At 66.8% G+C, this 19,135-nt stretch overlaps 1 protein-coding gene across 1 annotated transcript; it reads left to right on the top strand.

Moving 5' to 3' along the window:
- Nucleotides 1-13,326: 13,326 nt before the first annotated feature.
- Nucleotides 13,327-15,655, top strand: LOC148592248 (SLAM family member 9-like). The gene is made up of 8 exons (XM_088535470.1): nt 13,327-13,375; nt 14,084-14,380; nt 14,448-14,711; nt 14,825-14,851; nt 14,951-15,085; nt 15,243-15,295; nt 15,380-15,463; nt 15,554-15,655. The coding sequence occupies exons 1-8, from the start codon at nt 13,327-13,329 to the stop codon at nt 15,653-15,655; spliced, it is 1,011 nt and encodes a 336-aa protein (XP_088391596.1).
- The last annotated feature ends 3,480 nt before the right edge of the window (nt 15,656-19,135 follow it).

Raw genomic sequence — 19,135 nt, 5'->3', positions numbered from 1 at the left:
CCATCGGCAGGGCCGGCCCCGGCCGCGCGCGGAGCACGGAGCCGGCGGGAGCCGCGTTCCCGGCCCTGTCTCCCCCTATTTATCCAGCGCCGGCCTGATTAAGCCCCAGGGCTGGTGCTCCAATCTCCCTCTCTCTCCTCTCGCTATTAAACTCAGGGTTCAAAGAAAAGCTTTTTATTCGCGCTGACAGCTTTCAGATGGAGCTAAATCTCCCCGCGCTAGACTTTTTTTTTTTTTTTTTTAATATATATATATTATTTTATCTCTCTCCTTCCTCCCTTTCCTCTTCTTGCTGCTTTTAAATTTAAGCCTTTCCCCCTTCCACTTCCCAAGTTGTTCGCTTCTATTTATATGGGGGGAAAAAAAGGGAAAAATAACACGCAGGGAGGGGAAGGAATAAGCCCTGCACCGGTTTTGCTGGGAGCAAAGCGGATTTGGCTCCTCGCGGCCCTGCCTGGCGGAGCGGAAAGGCCGTGCGGGGAAACCGAGGCACGGGGGGGTGGCCGGGACACGACGGCCCTTCTATTTCCAGCTCCGTTTGGGCTCTCGCTGTCACGGAGCGGCTGCCCCCGGTCCTCGTTGCCTGCAGGATTCCGGGAGCTCCGAGAGCGGCTTGGCCGGAGCAGCCGCGCGCGCTCCTCGCCCCAAGCCGCTCGCTGCCTTCCCGGATTTTCCTCTCCCGCTTTTTAACGCTAACGCATCCGGACGGCGGCGGGGCCGGGCTGCCCATGCCGAGGGCGCGGGGACCGGGATGCAACCGGATCAGCGGCGGCTCCGAGCCCTCTTGTGCCGAACCCTGCCAGCATCCTTGCCCAAACACAGCCAGGCCGGTCCTCACAATCTCCCCGCTCTAATCCCGCGCTGATTGACGTTAATTGAATATTCCTCTCCGTTAATTCCCAGTTAATTGAAATCCCGCGGCAGCGGCTCCAGGGTGAGGCCGGCGGTGCCTTCCAGCACCCCCAGCTCCCGCGGCCTCCCCATCCCGGCGGCGCTTTGGGCACCACAACGGGATCCGAGGGCACCGCCGGAGCGCCCCGGGATGCTCCCATGGGAATGCCGGAGGCCGGGATGCTCCTTCCCGGGAGCGCCGGCAGCCGGGATGCCCCGGCCGGCGGGAACACGGTGCCGCTTTCCCCCCGCTGCCGCTCTTCCCGCTCTGGGAGCCGGCGGTAGCAAAGCTCTCCGGGGAAAGGATGCTCCAGTTCCTTTCATTTTTTAAAAGGCAAAATTATAAAAACAAATGAGGAGGAGATTGGTTGCCCTCCTCCCTGCCGGCTCGGGGAGCCGAGCGCGGCCTCCCCTCCGGCTGCTCCGCATGGAAACCCCGGCGGCTCCCGCAGCGCCCGGGGCCGCTGCTCTCCCTCCTCCTCCTCGTCTTCCTCGCGCCGCGGAGGAGCAGCCCCGCGATTGCTTCTGACACCAATCTCCCAACAAATTTAGCAGCTCATTTCCCGGCCGCTCAAATATTCCACCTCGATTAGCGCCCGGCCGGGAGACGGCCGCCGCCGCCGAGCCCTTCCCGACGGGAAGGGACGGAGCCGCGGGGAGAAGCGAGGCGGGAATTTTCCAGGTGACGCTCCCGGCCAGCGGCGAGGAGGAGGAGGAGGAGGAAGAGCAGGGGGGGACAAGGGCAATTAGGTGCCGGGTGAAAATATGCGGCGCGAGGAACCAGCAAAGCGATTTTCAATTAAAAGCTGGTTGGGAAGAGGCAGGAGCAGCGGGGGAGCCGGGCTGCGTTCTCCTTCCCAAGGAGCCTTCAATATTCCCCATCTAACAACAATAACACGGAGCCCGCTGACCTCCCGGCCGGCAGCGCCACGTGGAAATCCCCCCCGGATCCGCGTTATTTGCAGCGCTGCAAAACCCCGAGCGATGCCGGGGGGAAGAGCGGCCGCGCCGCGGCAGAGACCCGGCCCGCTCGGTGCAGCAGTGGGCCACAAGGTCCAGGGAAGCCGCTGGGACGGAGGGGCCGCCGGCTCCGGATGGAGGAAGCGGAACCGCGGCGGGAGCGGAGGTCGTGCCGGCTCCGGGATCCGGCCTCGGCCCCGGGAGCAGCCGCTTGAGGCCTTCCCAAGTCCCAGCTTGGGAATCCCAGCAGGAATCCCAGCAGGAAGCCCCAGGAGAAAAGGCCCCGCGGTCCCGGCTCTGTTTCCGCCGGACTCTTTGTCTCCCGTCCGGCTGCCCAAGTTTGCAGGGAGCCGGGCGGCCTCCTCCGCAGCTAATCCCGTGAAAAGGAGCAGCCAGGCAGAAGGACAAAGTGCCTGGATGGGCCGGAGCGGGGCCGGAGCAGCTTGGGAAGGGCCGGAGAGGGAGGACGTGTGTGCGCTCCAGCTGTGCGCACGTATGGGAATGTGTGTGTGCGAGCATGGGAATGTGTGTGTACACGTGGGAATGTGTGCGCATGTATGGGAATGTGTGTGCACACACAGGAATGTATGTGTGTGCAAGTATGGGAATGTGTGTGCACGTACGGGAACATGCATGCACATATGTGTGCGAGCATGGGAATGTGTGTGTGCGAGTATGGGAATGTGTGTGCACGTACGGGAACGTGCATGCACATATGTGTGCGAGTATGGGAATGTGTGTGCACATATAGGAATGTGTGTGTGCATGTATGGAAATGTGTGTGCATGCTCCAGCTGTGCGCGTGCACACGTGTGTGCATGTACAGGCATGTGTGCACGTATGGGGATGTGTGTGTGCATGTATGGAAGTGTGTGTGCATGTATGGAAATGTGTGTGCATGCTCCAGCTGTGTGCGTGCACACGTGTGTGCATGTACAGGCATGTGTGCACGTATGGGGATGTGTGTGCACGCCTGTGTGCACGTCTGGGAATGCGTGTGCACGTGTTTACGTGCTCCAGCTGTGTGCGTGCACGTGTGTGTGCATGCATGGCAATGTGTGTGTGTGTGCTCCAGCTGCACGTGTGCAAAGACACGTCGGGGCCTGCAGATGTGCGGGGCGCTGCAGATGTGCGGGGCGCTGCAGCCGGGCTCCCGCCAGCCCCCGCGCTCCCACATCCACGGAGCTGATTCCTACGGGCACCTCCAGCCGGGACCGGCAGCCAGGAGCAGCCGGGGGCTCCATGCGGGAAGAGACCCCGGAGCGGGAAGGGGCCCCGCAGAGGAGCTGGTGGTACCTCCACCCTCCTGATTCCCCCTTCGTTTCTGGGGCTGTTGGCAGCGCCGGTTATTGGCTCGCGTTTAATTAATTTGTGCAACATCCCCGTTAGGAACAATGTCTAATTAAGACTTTTGTGTGTGTGCGCGGGGGGGAGGGGGCCGTTCCGCTTTGGGAACGGAGGGAAGCAGGAAAAGCCCCGGCCCCGCTCGGGCAGCGCTCGCTCCCGCTGCCTTAATGAGAGCACTCGGAATAACGGGATTAGCATCCACAGCCAAGGGCCGCGCGGCTCCGGGCGCCGGCCCGGCCTCGTTAGCAGCGCTCGTTAGGCGCCCACGGGACCTGTCCCATCCATATGGATAAACGGGAGCGGGATGGGGGCGGCTCGGGCTCCCTTCCCGCTGCGGAGCGCCGGGATTCCGGCGCCTTCCTCCCTCGCCACGTAGGGCCGCGGCGGCAGCGGGCGCTTCCCGCCCCGTGTCCCGCGGGAACGGCGCCGCCGGCACCGCTGCACCGAGTTGTGTCCAGCCTCTGCAGGGCGGGCACCACCAGGGATGCTCCCAGCGCCGTGGGGACAGTACCACATCCCGTGTCCCGCATCCCGTGTCCCCCCGGTGCCGCCGGCCGTGCCGGGGCGACGCTGGCGCGCGCGGCCCTGGCGCCCGCTCCCGCGCGCTCTGCGGTCGCAGCCCGCGATGATCCTACGCGCCTGGAATTTGAGGAATTTCCTGCCAAGGCTCTCTGGAAGACGAGGGAGAGAAGGGAGCCGGCGCTTAACCCTTGCTGCCCCGGCGCGCGCGGGAGGGCCACAGGATCCCGGGATTCGCTCCGGCGGGAGATGGGAGCCGCACGTGCCGGTGGGATGGAGCAAGAGGCTCCGCACGGAGACTCCGTCCTGGCCCGTGGGGGCAGCGGGAGGGACCCGGCGCTCCGGGAGCCGAGCGGCCGTTCCCAGCCCGCAGCCGCCCCGACGCCCGGGCGAGGGCCGCACGTGCGCACACGCTGCCTTGCACGCGTGCTCCCCTTGCATGTGCGGTCCTTGCACGCTCGCGCTCCTTGCACGTGTGCTCCGCTTGCACGCGCGCTCCCCTTGCATGCATGCTCCCCTTGCATGCGCACTCCCCTTGCACGCGCGCTCCCCTTGCACGCTTGCACACCTTGCACACGTGCTCCTTGCAGGTGCGCTCCCCTTGCACGCTCACGCTCCTTGCACACGTGCTCCTTGCACGTGTGCTCCCCGCACGTGTGCTCCCCTTGCACACGCGCTCTGCTTGCCTACACGCTCCCCTTGCACGCGCGCTCCTTGCACGCTCGCGCTCCTTGCACACCCGCACGCACCCTTTGCCGTCTCCTTTCCCCGCCGTTCCCATGGCAACGCCGCGAGGCGCACAACCGCTCTCCGCCTGGAAATAAAAGTTGCTTCCTCCCTCCTTGCTCCCCTCTTGCGCCTTTTCCCCCCTCGTATTTTCATTTCCATGCGGATCATAATCCGCCCGTCACCATGGCAGCGCCGGCAACCGCTCCGGCCCCGCGGCAGCCGCCTCGCTGCCCCTCGCCGGCCTTTTCCGGGGGGTTTCACCTCCCGGCGGCTCCTGGGGCTCCCGATCCCATTAACTCTGCCCGCGGCCGGCACCGCTCCGGCGTCCCGCGCGGTTCCGGCTGCGCCGCCGCCTCCGGAGCTCCTGCAGCGGGAACGGGCCGGACGGCGGGAGCGCGAGGGCACGAGCGGAGCCGCGGGCCCAGGGGACCGCAATTATCGGCTAAGTGCGAGAGCTGCAGCGATTAATTAAGAGATAATAAAACGCAAAGGAGGGCGGCGAGGGAGCGGCGGCCGCTTTGATGCTCGGCCCCGAGGTAGGGCGAGCAATTAGGGCGGCTCTGCGGAGAGGCCGCTGCGATCCCGGCACGGAGCCCCCGGCACACAGACGCTCCTGCCCGGACGCCTGGGCCCCTGCTTGACCCGTGGCCAGTGGATGCTGCTGGAGCGGGGAAGGGGCAGCGGGGAGGCGGCGTTCCCGGCCGCGGGAATGGGGCTGCCGGGCCCGGTGCCGGCCGGGACGCGTCGGCGCCTTGCGGGATGCAGGCCCCAGCGCGCGGCGATCCCTGCACGGCCTCCTCTTCCGGAGCTGGGATGCTCCACGATGCTCCGGGCACCGGCTCCGGCCCCGCAGCATCTCCCTGCAAAGCCCCCCGCAACGGCAGCCTGAGACCCGCCGGCGCTCGCTACACGTGTGGATCCCGCTGCGTCCAGCCAGGCCGGAGTGCCGGAAACGTGGCCACGTCCTCGAGGCCTCTCCGGGCCGCTCCGGAAGCAGCCGGATCCGGCATCCCTCCCGCTCTGCTGCAGGGGATCCCTGGGCCGCCTTTTGCACATGCAGCGAGTGCACCAGGTCTCAGCGCGGTCCAGCGGCCCTCGCTGATGGCACCAACCCCTTCCCCGGCACCCGCTGCTGCCGTGTCCCTTCCTCCCGCCGCCGGCGTTCCCGTTCCACCGTTCTTCCTTGAGGGGGAAGCAGGGGGGAGGAAAAAGCCACGGCGAGAAAAAGAATCGCCCAGAAAATGAATAAATATTTCAATTTGAGGCGCAATCACGGCGAGTGATTGAAATGGGGGGAAGAATAATGGGTTTCATTTAGATAAGATACAGAAAATTATTTAGTGAGAAATGAAGAGTGATGAAACCCATTCAACATCGTGGTGCGAGCGCGCGCTGACGGCGCGAGCGGCCCTGCCGCCGCCGCCCCCCGTGACACGCCGGCACGTGCACACGGATGCACAAGCATGCGTGCACGTGTGTGCACAAGCATGCACATGCATGCAGCCACGGGCACAAGAGCATGCACACGCACATGCATGCACATGCACGTGCATGCACACGCATGCTGGCGCGTGCAGCCATGGGCACAAGAGCATGCACACACACATGCATGCGCATGCACACGCATGCACACGCACATGCACACGCGCCCCGTCAGGCGTTTTACACCACCAGGCAGCAAGATCCCCCCCGGTCCCTCTGCATCGCTGCTGCCCGAGGAGGGAAAACTTAACGGGACGGCAGCCCCGGCCGGGCACCTCCGGGCCGCGCGGGAAGCCGCATCCCTCCCTGGCGCAGGAATGTGCCCGTCGTGCCGCGCGGAGCCGCCGGCAGCCGCGCTGTTTATCTGGGGCCCAGGCGGGCGGCTCGTTTTTCCCTTTCTTCCCTCTTTTTTTTCCCCCCTCCAGGCCAAGAGTTATTGAATTCGGTGCCGAGGGCGCTGCCGGGCTCTGCCGCGAGCTCCGCATGGCTCCGAGCGGGAGCGGGCGCTTTTGTTCCCGGGAGCCCGCGGAGCCCTGGAGCCCGGGGGGGCCGGGAGCCCCCGGCTCGGCTCTAAGCCGCTTTGCCGGCTCCTCCTAACCCCACTTCCACGCGCTGCCCTTTCCCCCCCTCCTCCGGCATCTTCCCAACGCCGCCCCCTTAATTAAAAATTAGATTGGATTTTGCAGCAGGGAAGCGCCGGAGGCCGCGCAGGGGCTGCCCCCCCGGCCCGGCCGGGGCTCCGTGCGTGTTGGGGGGGGGTCGCGCCCCACTGCAAGGGGGCGACCCCGGCCGAGCGGCGCCTCCTGCCTCAGTTTCCCCCCCTCGGCGCAGCGGGAGAGGCCGGAGCTCGGCCCTCCGGGGGGCTCTGGGGCTGCTCCCTCCACCCCAGTCCATGGAGGGAGGGCCGGGGGGTCCCGGCCACCCCGTCCCAGGGGGGATCAGGGGGTCCCCCCTTTGGATGGACAGAGGGACATTGGCCCTCCCTTCCCCCCCTCTGCCCCGACCCCGTGTCACCCCGAGGCGCCCCGGGGGTCCTGGGTCCTAAATCGGAGCAGCCGCCCCGCACTGGGCTCTATCGGAACCGAGACCTCCAGGACCGAAGCCAGGGGGACGGGACCCGGGCTGGGGGAGGGGGTCCAGCGGGACCAGTACCACCTGGGTCCCGGTACCGAGACCGGATCCCCACCGAGGCGGGGGGCCAGGACCGAGTTTCGGCGGGGAGGGAGGCCCAGGACCAAGCCATGGTCCCGACCGAACCGGGGGGGGCCCAATCGCGCCTGAACCGGGTTCCGAACGAGACCGGGGGTGCCCTGGTTCAAGACCGGGTCCCCCACCGTGACCGAACTGCGTCGGGTTGGACCCCGGCGGGGCCCAAGACCGAGACCGCGGAAATCTCAGGACCGCGACCGAACCGGGTTCCACGAGCCCGAGGGGCCGCGCCGCGATCGAACCGGGCGGCCACCCGGCACCGAGCCCGGTTCCCCCCGCCGTCCCCGGCCCCATCCCGCTCCCACCGCGGCGCATCCAGCGCATCGCGCCGGGGCGCGGGCAGCCGCGGCCGGACCGGACCGGACCGACCCCCCCTCCCGCCGCCGCCGCCGCCGCCGCCGCCCCGGGCAGCCGGAGCTGCCGGTACCGGTACCCACCTTGTCCGCGGGCGCCGGCGAGAGTCAGGAGGAGGAGGAGGAGGCTCCGCATGCTCCCGCCGCGGCCGGCTGCGGGACCGGGCGGCGGGGGTGGCCGCTGCCCCGCGCCGCCGCCCCGCTCCCCCCGCGCTGCCCCGCGCCGCCGCTCACACCATGGCCCGGCCGCGACGCCACGGGGACGGGCGCGGGCCGCGGCTCCGCTCGCGCCGCTCCGCGCCCAGCCGCGCCGCCGAGTGCGCGCGGCCGCCGGGGACGGGGGGAGCGGCGGGGGGGGCGGCCGGGGCGGGCCGGGGCGGGGCGCGAAGTTGGGGAGGAGGCGGCGGGGGGGGCGGCGCGGGGCCGGGAGCGCGCGGGGGGGCGCGTTAGGGCGCGCTCGTGCGCGGCGCGAGGGGTTCGTGCGCGCGGGTGCGCGCGCGGGTGCCTGGTGCGCGCTTGGTGTGCGCGCGTGTGTGTGTGCTTGGTGTGTGCAGCGGGGTGTGCAGCGGGGTGTGCTTGGTGTGTGCTTGGTGTGTGCTTGGTGTGTGCTTGGTGTGTGCCTGGTGTGCACACCAATGTGTACATGGTGTTTGTGCTTGGTGTGTGCCTGGTGTGTGCTTGGTGTGTGCTTGGTGTGTGCCTGGTGTGCACACCAATGTGTACATGGTGTTTGTGCCTGGTGTGTGCCTGGTGTGTGCCTGGTGTGTGCCTGGTGCATGCTTGGTGTGCACACCGATGTGCGCGTGGTGTTTGTGCTAGGTGTGTGCTTGGTGTGTGCTTGGTGTGTATGCAAGTGTGTGCGCACGTGTGTGTGCCTGATGTGTGCTTGGTGTGTGCCTGATGTGTGCCTGGTGTGCACACCGATGTGCATGTGGTGTGTGTGCTTGGTGTGTGCTTGGTGTGTGCTTGGTGCGCGTGCATGTGTGTGTGCTTGGTGTGTGCCTGATGTGTGCCTGGTGTGTGCCTGGTGTGCACACCGATGTGCGTGTGGTGTTTGTGCTTGGTGTGTGCTTGGTGCACGTGCATATGTGTGTGCACGTGTGTGTGCTTGGTGTGTGCCTGATGTGTGCTTGGTGTGTGCTTGGTGTGTGCCTGGTGTGCATACCAATGTGCGCGTGGTGTGTGTGCTTGGTGCGTGTGCATGTGTGTGTGCACGTGTGTGTGCCTGGTGTGTGCCTGGTGTGCACACCGATGTGCATGTGGTGTGTGTGCTTGGTGTGTGCTTGGTGCGCGTGCATGTGTGTGTGCATGTGTGTGTGCTTGGTGTGTGCCTGATGTGTGCCTGGTGTGTGCCTGGTGTGCACACCGATGTGCGTGTGGTGTGTGTGCTTGGTGTGCACGCATGTGTGTGCGCACGTGTGTGTGCTTGGTGTGTACTTGGTTTGTGTGCCAGTGTGAGCTTGGTGTGCACACATGTGTGTGCTTGGTGTGGGTGGGTATGTGCTTAGTGGGCGCACGTGTGTGTGCTCACATGTGTGTGTTTGGTGCACGCTTGGTGTGTGCTTGGTGTGGATGCCGGGGCGTGCTTGGTGTGTGCATGTGTGTGCTCGGTGTGCTCTTGGTGTGCACGTGTGTGTGTGTGCTTGGTGTGCTCTTGGTGTGCATGCATGTGTGTGCTTGGTGTGTGCTTGGTGTGCACACACGTGCGTGCTCACATGTGCGTGCTGGCGTGTGCTCGCATGAATTTGGTGTGCACACATGTGTGCGCTTGCATGCGTGTGCATCTGCTGCTGTGCACGGCTGCACGGGTGTGTTGTGCACGCGTGTGCAGGCGTGCTGCACCGCATGCATGTGCATGCCAGTCTGTGCAAGGCCGTGCGTGCTTCCCTATCCGTGCTCATGGGGATCGGCAGCCCCACGCGCCGCCGCTGCTCCCGGCGGCTTCTCCTCCCTCCAGAACCGCTTTTATCTTTTTTCCTCTTGCCATTTCCCTCTTGAAAACTTCCTGAGCTCCAGCTAAAGGCCCTGGGTGGAGGAACGCCCGCGGCGCCGCGCGCTCAGCTCGCCCGAGGCGGCTGCTCCGGCTCTCCTGGGTTCTCTCCTTGCTGCTGGTTTCTTCCTTAATGGAATTTCTAGGCCGGAGGGTGTGAGCGGAAACGCTGTGAAGGGGCAGCCTGGGGCGCTCCAAGGGAGCGGAGCGCGCGGGCCGTGCCGGGATGGCGCGTGGGGAGGCTGCGCGGAGCACGGGCCTTCGCGGCCTCCTCCTCTTCCTCCCGGCCTCCCCGAGGGGGCCTCCAGCAGCAGCCCCCCATCCCCATGGGCCTGGTCCCAGCGCCGGGGGGTGCCGAGGCCCCCAGGGGCCGCAGCTGGATCCGGCGTCGCGGCTCCCTGCTGCCCTCTGCCGAGGCCGGTTCCGCTCCGGCCTCGCGGCTGCCTCCCTGCGCCGGCCTCCTCATCCTCGCCCGGCTCCTGCCTCCCTGCGCCGGCCTCCTCATCCTCGCCCGGCCCCTGCCTCCCTCCCCGCGGGGCTGGCGGGACACGGGGGCCGATGGCAGGAGCCCGAGACGGACGGGGACAATGAGAAGAGCTGCAAAATAAAGGCTGGTTTATTAAATTAATGCCGGTGGCTGCCCCGGGGAGGCGACTCGTGGGGCGGTTTGGGGACAGATGCTGACCCAGCTTCATGCAAAAGGAGGCCCAAAAGCCCCCCTAGACCTGCAGAGACCCCACAGCAGGTCGAGAAGGGGGTTCAGAGCAAGACCCGCTCTGCATCCCCCAGACCACGGGCCCATCAACCCGGGCGCCAGGGCGGCAGCGTCCCCTCCGCCGTGGCCATAACCGGGTCGCCGTCCCCCGGTCCAAGCCCATCGCTGGGGCGTCCCGGCGGGGCGTCCGCGTGCGGGGCCGGCGCCGGCGATTTGTTTTCCGGAGCGCCGGGGCGGGATCCCCCGCGGAGCGCGGCGGCCCGTGAAAGCCCATCTGCGCCGGCGATAACAACAGCCGTAATGATATTTATCCGGAGCCTGACGGCGCCGAGCGGCTTCCAGCGCGCGGCGCGCTCGCTCGGTACGCGCCGGAGCGGAATGGCTAACGAAGCCGCTCGTTAGCCAGCCCCGGGCGGCCAGGCCCGCCGGCGCCGGGGCCCCGGAGTCCGGGTGCCGGCGGGGAGTCCGGCGGGATGCAGGGAAGGGAACGGCCGCTCGGCTGGGAGCGGCAGGTGGATCCCCTTTCCCGTCGTCTAACGGGACGGCTGGAGAATTCCACCCGGCGCTTCTGCCCGCGTCAGCGCTCTTTAGTGTTATTATTCTTATTAAAGCAATTAGGAAGCAGCCTCCTGCCTGCGCGACCTCCCGTCCTCGGTAATTAACTGCCTTCCAGGAGGGGCCGCGGCGGGCGCCGCTTGCCCATATCCGGCCTGCTCCATGGACGGAAAGGCTGCCACGAGCGGCAGGAAACCCAAATTCCCAAGGAAAGGCGGCTCGGGCACCCGTGCTGGCGCTTGCCTCTCCCTACGCCTTCTCCGACAACTTCCGAACTCTCTGGCAGCTTGGAAACGTCACTGGGATGAAGGAGTCGGCACCCATGGGAGAAGAGGGGCCCAGGTGCTCAACCCGCATATCAGACATCAGAGAATCCACAGCAGGCGCTGCGGGGGGCCGGGTGCCAAAGCCTCCTCTCCTCCCTGATGCTGTTTTCCCTCCCTTTCCCCAATCACGGAGCAGTCCCAGGGAGAGGGCTGCGGGGCCGGACGTAGCTCCGGAGCTGCCGCGCCGCTTCCCGCCGCTTCCCGCCGCTTCCCGGAGCCGGTGCCGGGTGCCAGGCGGGTGCCGGGCGCCAGCTCCCAGCTGGTGCTCACGGAGACGGCGGAGCCAGCGCGGAGCAGATGGGGCCGCGACGCCTCCATCGGCGGCACGAGGGCGCCCGGCCTCAGCCCGGCACACGCGGAATTCCGGGAGCAGCCTGGATCCCTGTGGACACCCCCAAGGCCTCCGCGGTCCCAGCCCGGCTCTGCTTCCCGATCGTCCTTATCTGCCCGGTCCTAATTCATAACGCAGCAGGAGCGAGTAATTTTCCCAGGAGCGCGTTTAGACGGGAGATTGAATGAGTAATTTACGGGGAACATTAAGGCGGCCCCGGATAACTTATTTATGAGAACTTCTCCACGCTCTGCCCCTCCATGATTTATGCCACGTGGCATTTTGCCAGGGTCACCAGCCAGGAATTCACTTTTTATAAACTATGTCGTTTTTTAAGAGACACCGAATCATTCCCACGTGCCGGATCCGGGCCGGGGGACTCCGGGATGCAGCGGGACGAGGCGGGAATGTGCTGCCACCTCCCGGGCACAGCTGAGCTCCTGGGAGCTTTGCCTCAAACCGGCCTCTCTTCTCCCATTTCCCGGGGTCAGGAGGTTGGTGGAAGTTTGGGATCGGGCGGCGGATCCGGTGCTCGTGCCGCTGGGCCTCCCGGCACCGCTGTGTCTCCGTTGGGAAGCACCGGGAAGACTCCCGTGCGATACCGTGGACCGAAGCGCTTTCATCCCAGCTCGCATCCCGGCTCCGTGCTGCAGTTTCCCTGTGGGATCAGGGCTTCCCGGCTCGGCAGCCAAAGGGCTTGGGCTCGGCGCCAGGCCCTAAGGAGATTAGCGGATTGCGGATCGGGAGCAGACGGCGGCGGATCAGCCCGAAGGACGGCGGAATGGAGCAGCGACACCTTCCCCTGGCCCAATTTAAGGGATCCCAAGTGCAGGCTCCTTCCAAACGAGCTTCCTTCCTCTGGGAGCTGCCGTCTGCCCGGGCTCACCTGGGAATGCTGCTTTTCCAGGCTGCTTTTCCCATGTCCCGGCCGCGCTGTGGTTGCCCTTCCAGCGCACAGGGCTGACCTGGAGTCACTTCCCTCCCTGCCAGACGCCTCCTCCTTCATCCCAACCCCGGAGCTGCTTTTAGGGCCCCTTTGCTCCGGGTCACTTAGTGCCTGGAGGGCTGGGAATCTGCCCCATGTGCTCCCTGTCGGCACCGGGAGCCGGGAACCGGGACCCAGAAACCGGGAACCGGGAGCTGGGAGCCGTCAGCACTTGGAGCCGCTGGCAGGGCCGCGGCAGCCGCTTGGGCTCGTTTCTTTGGGAGACTCCTTATCACGGAGCTGCCAGGGCCGCCGGCATCCGGGCCCGGATGCGGCGACGGGGGAGGCTCCGTGTGGCAAAGCGGAGGCTCCGGCAGGAAAACAGGCCCCTGATCCCCGGGAACACCCTGAGCGCAGGGTTGCTGCAGATTCTGCATGTGCATCCGTGCATCCACGGGCAGAACCCGGAGCGCCGGGATGGAGCCACGCGGGTGCCTGGAGCCCCTTCCCGGTGCTGTTGTGTGTCCAGTGCAAAAGGGGAATCTCGGCCATTGCTCACCCCTCACTTCCTCCTTTCCCTGCTCTTGGAGATCAGCTGATTTGCCTGGAAAAGCACGAGGGGCCCTGGCTCCTGCTTCCCAACGCAGCGGGAGGCTGCACTCGACCCCAGCTCCTAAAGCAGCGCCCCAATTCCGTGTCCTTCCGCAAGAGAGACCCAGGTGGGTGCAGCGGGTTAATGTCAGGGTGTTTAATGCCCCTTAATGCCCGTCGGAGCGGGCACCGCGCTGCTTCCCGGCCCTTCCCAAAGCGGGAGCCGCCGCTCGACCCGCGGCCGCCTGCGTCGCGGCGCTAAAACCCCGTGAACGAAAAAGGAAAGAGCAAAAACCCCCCCAAAAACTCTGCACCCTGGGTCTGGTGGGAAGTGGCACTTCCGCCTCCGGCAGAGCGGCGGCGGCGGCCGGGGAGGCGGCGGCGCCGCGGGAGCCGCGCGGCCATGGGGGGCTCCGGGTACCTCCTGCTGCTCCTGCTGCTCCATCCCGCAGGTAAGGATGCTTCCCGGGATCCGGGATGCCGGGCGCTTCCCGAGGAAGCGACGGCTCCGGGCGCTCGGCATCGCTTTCGCGCGCAGGGCCGGCCTGGCTGCCCGTGCGTGCGGTGCAGCGAGTGCGCGGGGTCTCAGCTGCCCAGGCTGGTGCGCGGATCCCTCTTCTCCTGGGATCTCACGCAGGGTTTCCCGCATCCATGGGGGCGCCCGCGGGGGTTTCTGCCATCCCTGGGGTCATCCGCAGGCTTTCCGGCACCTGCAGCCCTGGGATGTCCCCAGGGCGCTGCCAGGCCACGTCAGGGCCACCGGGAGGGTTTCGGAACCGCGAGCGCGTTGCGCACGTGGCCGCAAAGCCCCCCGCGTGGCCTTCCTCCCGCTCCCGCTCCTCCTCCTCGCCGCGGGCCCCCCGCGTGCGGCACCTTCCTGCGCCCGGCGCTTATCGCCCCGCGCTCTTCCCCTCGCCGCGGCTGCTGCGGCCGATAGCGGCCCCGGGCGAGGAGCCGGCCCCGCGGTGCAGGGGAAGCCCCGGCAGCTCCTGCCCTTCTGCTGCAAACGCCTCCCCGCGCTCACTCGTGTCATAACCCCGGCAGTCTCAGCCGCGGGGGACGGGAACAGGACGCGTCTCCCAAAGGCTGGAGCGGGGAACTCGCCCTGGGCTCCCGCTTCCCGCCTGCGGGGAGAGCAGCTGCCTCTGCTCTGTCCGCAGCCTCTTCCGAGCCGGACACGGTGATGGACGTGACCGGGACCGTGGGCAAGTCCGTCACCTTCCGCATCCCGGGCCGGATTGAGAGCACTCTGCTCTGGAGCATGAAGAACTTCGTGCGAGTGATCGTGAACAGCACTGGTTACCCCAACTTTTTGGATTTCGAGTATAAGGACCGCATCTCCTTCTCCCATAGCGGCATGGCGCTCACGCTCTCGCGGCTGGTGCCGGATGACACCGGCACTTACGCCGGCGAGCTCAACGCCAAGATGAGATTCGTCTTCAAGCTGCGGGTGTTCGGTGAGCGGCTCCCCTATGGCCACGAGCACCGTGCGCCCGCCGGGCTCTCACCGCCCTCTCCCCATAGCCGAGCTGCCGCCCCCGACCATCACCTGCAGCCACCGAAACTGCTCGTGGGCCCCGTGCCCCTACGAGCTGCGCTGCTCCGCGCCGGGGCCCGGCGTCTCCTACGGCTGGAGCGACGCGGTCGGCTCGCGGCTCAACGCGTCGGGGCCGCTGCTGGAGCTGCCGGAGGAGCGGCCGCTGCCGGAGCTGCCGCCCGTCACCTGCACGGCCCGGAACCCCGTCAGCAGCAGCAACGTCACGGTGCATCTCGCCGCCTCCTGCGCAGGTAGCGCCGCGCGCCCGGCGCCCGGCACCGGCGGCCCCGCGCACGCGCTCACGGCTCTCCCTTTTCCCTGTTTTCTCCCTCCCCAACGCGGCGCCGCTTGGCCCTGCCACCAGAAAACGCCTCCCGCACTCCCGTCTCCGGTGAGCCCCATCCCGGCCCGGTCCCTGGCCCGTCCCGCTGCGCCGCAGCCGCTTGCCAATGATTTTCCATGTTCTTCCATGTTTTGCCTTGTTTTTAAGGGGTCTCTCCCACCACCTACGTCACGATTGCGGTTGCGCTGCTCATCGTGGTGCTCCTCTCCGTTGTGGGGATTTGCTGCTTCCGCCGCTTCCAGCGCATCCTCTCGTGGCCCGTGCGCCCCAACCCCAGCACAGGTAGGTTCGGGGCTCTCCCCTCCCTGCGCCAGGCTGGGATCAGGTTGCTCCGGCACAAGGTCCCAGGGAAAATCCCGGAGCGGCTCACACGGTGGCGTCGGGAGCGGCGAGGGGTTGGGATCAGGGCACGCTCAGCACTTTCCTGTGCCCCTTGCAGACGTGGGCACCGAGGCGGTGACCGTGTACGCCCAGGTGGGCCCCACGAAGCAGGTGAGTCCCCCCGCACCGGCTTTTCCGCATACTGCGGAATTGGGGTTCCCGCTCTGCCCAACGCCGCTCCAACCGGCTCCGCAGGGCCCCGCGCAGGCCAAAAAGGCACCGGCACCGGCTGGGGAGAACTCCAAGACCATCTACTCCACGGTGCAGCGCGCGGCGCAGGTGAGCGGCGGCTCCGGAACGCCGGGAGCGGGAGCGCCGCGGACGCCGGCGCATCCCAACGCCCATCCGCACGGGCTCCCCTCTCCGCAGCCGCAGACGGACGATGAGAAGATCGTCGGCGCCGCGGCGGCGCAGGGCGACAAGAGCCTCTACGCCACGGTGAGCGGCGTGCGGGCCCGGCCGGCTCCATGAAGCTGCTCTGAGCCCCGGGATCCGTGGAGGAAGCGGCAGCCGGAATTCCCGGCCGCGTCTTTGCACGGGTATCGGCACGAGGGCACGCGGCAGCGAGCGCCGCCTGGCACCGCGGCCACCGCTGTCCCCACTGCTCTCTCTGTGCATGGATGAGGTGTAAATATTGCAGCGGCTGGTTGTGTATATAGGTGTAAAATAGAGCTGCGGGGCATTTAGGAAGCTCCGCAGCAGCTTTTCCAGGAGCAATCCCGCAGGGAGGCCCTCCCATGGCAGACAGGGCTGAGCGGATGAGCTGGGAGTCCCTGTGGGATGGATGGACGGACGGACGGACAGACGTCCCCGGGTCCTCCTCGTGCTGCCCACGCAGGATGGGAGCAGCAGCCGCGGGAGCTGCTGCAATAAAAACACTGGGTGCCGCCGAGCTCGGATCTGTCGGAGTTTTTTTTTCCCAGCGAAAACGGTCTGGGACCAAGTGGCGCTGGGAGTGAGGATGGAGCTTTGGGGCCAGGATGGAGCATTTTTATGCTCCTTTGTGGTCATGAGTAATGAAACGACCTGGATGCAGAGCCCTGCAGCCGGTGCTCAGCCCTCCAGCTGGGAATGCTGGAGCGGGAGCAAGGAAAGGGCTGGCGGTGGCGCCGGAGCCATGGGGACCCAGTCACCCCTGCCAGGCCCCTACGTGGCCGTTGGGCCCCAGGGCGGTGCAGAGGAAGCCGCGGGCCAGGGAAAAAGGGGAAGGAAGGGGCTGCGCGGGCGGCTGCGCCGGGGCACAGAGCGCCATGGACCCCCGCGGCGGCGCCGGCGCCGGCTGGATGTGCCTGGCGGTGCTGTGCTCCGGAGCCGGTGAGCGGCGGCCGCCGGGATGGGGCGGCGGGGGGGTGACAGGGTGACACCGGCCCGGTGGCACCGCTCGGTGCAGCTGCATGTGCGGCCTGTGCAGGTGGCACCTCCGCCTCCGCGCGCGGTTTTTCTCGTGCGCTCCGGGCAAAGCGCAGGAAGCCGCCGCGAACGCTGGGGCCGGAAAGCCGAAGGCTGCAGGGGGGGCGTCCGGCTCTGCGGAATCAGGGCTGAATCGCTCCGATGCTGCCGGCGATGCTGAGCACTGATGTGTGTTATTGCGCTTTGCCCCCAGCGCTGGCGCTTGCCACGGAGGACCAGGGTGGCCAAAGCCTCGAGCCGCCCCGCGGCAGCCCGGGGCCGCAGGGGGTCCCCAACGGCACCGTCGGGGACGGGGACGAGCCGGCGGCGTGGACGGAGGCAGCCCCGCCGGGCGGAGCGGGGAACCGGAGCCGTGAGTGCCCCAAATGTCCCCAAGCCCCGCGGTGGCACCCGCAGTGCCCGGCGAGACCCTCCGTCTCTTGCAGAAAGCTCCTCGGGGGTCCCCGTGCGCTACTGGTCGCCCGTCATCTTCGTGGCCGTGGCCCTGCTCGTGCTCTTCCTCACCTACAGCCGGACCAAGGGGGCAGGTGAGGCCTCCCCGGCCCCGCCGAGGACTTTCCCCCGGCTCCGCCGCGCAAAGCGAAACTCTGCGGGCGGCTCCGCTCCCCTCTCGCTTTTCGCACCTTCGGCCCCCGCGTTGCCGCAGACCCCACTTCTGCTTTCCTGCCCTGCCGCCAGCTCCGAGGAAGCCTCTGGGGCAGCAAAAAGCAAAAGCGAAACCTGTTCCCTGCCCCGGTGCCGGCGGCGCCTTCAGCGCGGCCTCTGTTTTGCAGAAAGCGGCAGCGGGGCGGCCCCGGACAGCGACTTCTCGGGTAGGTCCCGTTGCAGCCGCGGCGCCGCTCCGGGCTGCTTCCCGGCGCTCCCGCTCTGCTCCCACCCCGCGTCCTTGTGTTGCAGAGCTGGAGGATGCAGCCCCCGTCCCCCTTCCCGACGTGGCCCCCCAGGTTGAGGTGAGTCCCCCCCCGAAACCCCCGTGGTGGCTCCGAGCGAGCGGGGCCGCGGACACGGGGCGCTCCGTGTCCCCACGCTGCAGGAGGAGCGCGCGGGGCCGGAGAGACCCCCCGAGCAGCACCCGAGCGGGACCGTCCCCCGCGAGCCGGAGCCCTGAGACGCCGCGAGGCCGGGAGGCCGCGTGGGCGAAGCCGAAATCGCGGCGTTTCGCCCCGGAAACCCGCGCGCGCGGGGAGAGCGGCGGCTCCGCGCCGAGGAGTCACCGTTTCCCCGGGCGGCCCCTTTCCAGCAAGGGGAAGAGGCGGCTCCGCTCCGGGCGGGGACTGCGGGGGCCGGCGGGAGTTTCCTCCGCTGCTCCGTGACACAGAGCGGGGAAAAAGCGGCAAGCGAGGGGCCGCGCTGATGACTGCGGAGCTCATCACAGCTCACGGGTGCCACGAGTCACGGCAGCCGCAAGGGCGATCGCAACCCCCCTTCCCAGCCGCGTCCTGCAATTCCCAGCGGGAGACTCCCCCTCCAAGCACCCAATCCCGGCCCCGTGCGGGGATTGGGGCCAAGCGGGTGCTGGGAGCCGCCGGGCAGCTCCTACCGCCCGCCCGCAGCGCGCCAGGAGACAGGGGAAAAGGTCAAAAGTGTTTATTTTATAAAAAAAAAAAAAAAAGAAAAAAAAATTGTACAAGTTTAGTTCCTCTATGAAAAAAAATAATAATAAAAAAATCAAGATTTCCTAACACTGCTGTAATGCTTCGGTCCACTGCAAACTGTAAAAACGAGCTTTTTATATATTAAAAAACAATTTTACATTTTACAACTTTCTACACGCATGCACAAGGTCTCGGCTCTGCAAAGAAAACGGAACAAAACAAAAAAAACAACGGAAAGGTTTATTCTTCTCCAACTCCAAGTGGGAGCTCCCCATCCCGGTCTGGGCCTCCCACGTCTCCCTTCTGCAATGGAAACCCTACGGGGAGGCACCGGCGGGGCCGGGACCGGCGGGATCTGCGCTCGGCCCATCCGGTCCCGGCTCGAGGAGCTTTGGCAGAGGCTGGAAGACAGGAATTGACCTGGGAGACTCCGGAGCGGCGCCGGCGGGAGCGAAGCCCGCGGCACCGGAGCGCTGGTGTAAACGAGACTGGAAGCTCAGAGCGGCGGCAGCTGGAACGGGAGGATTCCCGGGATGCAGCGGGACACGGGGCCCCGGGAGCAGGTGCTGCCCCCCCAGCGCCTGCTGCTGGCGACCGATTTGTGCTACTGCTGGTTACCGGGAAGCCCCTGGGGGAATGGGATAGAAGATTTGGGAAAAGGGAGGGAAAAAAAATGGGATATTGTGCAAATGCAAAGAGGAGCGGGAAGGGGGCAGCGCCGGGGGACGGTTTAGTGCTTGGAGGGCTCCGAGGCGCTGGGGGCAGCTCCCGGGGCCGTGGGGCCGGGAGGCTCCGTGAGGTATCCGTGACCCTAAGGAAGGACGGGGGAAGCACAGGGAAAGGCAGAGGCTTTCGCAGCCACCGTCTCGTACCGGCCCCAGCACAAGCAAAATTCATCAAGAACCTGCCAGGAGGAAAAAAAAAAAGTCCAGACTTGCTAAAGGAC

This window comes from Tinamus guttatus, unplaced genomic scaffold, assembly GCF_059628265.1.
Source record: "Tinamus guttatus ecotype Peru unplaced genomic scaffold, ASM5962826v1 Tinamus_guttatus_pri_ptg000629l, whole genome shotgun sequence".
NCBI lineage: Eukaryota > Metazoa > Chordata > Aves > Tinamiformes > Tinamidae > Tinamus > Tinamus guttatus.
The sequence above is the reverse complement of the archived record's forward strand: the minus strand, read 5'-3'. Positions and strand labels throughout refer to the sequence as shown.

Excerpts from the sequence above, each read along its gene's own strand:
- LOC148592248 (XM_088535470.1), top strand. The coding sequence starts at position 13,327 with ATGGGGGGCTCCGGGTACCTCCTGCTGCTCCTGCTGCTCCATCCCGCA. Across the intron at positions 14,381-14,447 it reads CTTCAAGCTGCGGGTGTTCG|CCGAGCTGCCGCCCCCGACC; the intron begins GTGAGCGGCTCC and ends CTCTCCCCATAG. Across the intron at positions 14,852-14,950 it reads CTCCCGCACTCCCGTCTCCG|GGGTCTCTCCCACCACCTAC; the intron begins GTGAGCCCCATC and ends CTTGTTTTTAAG.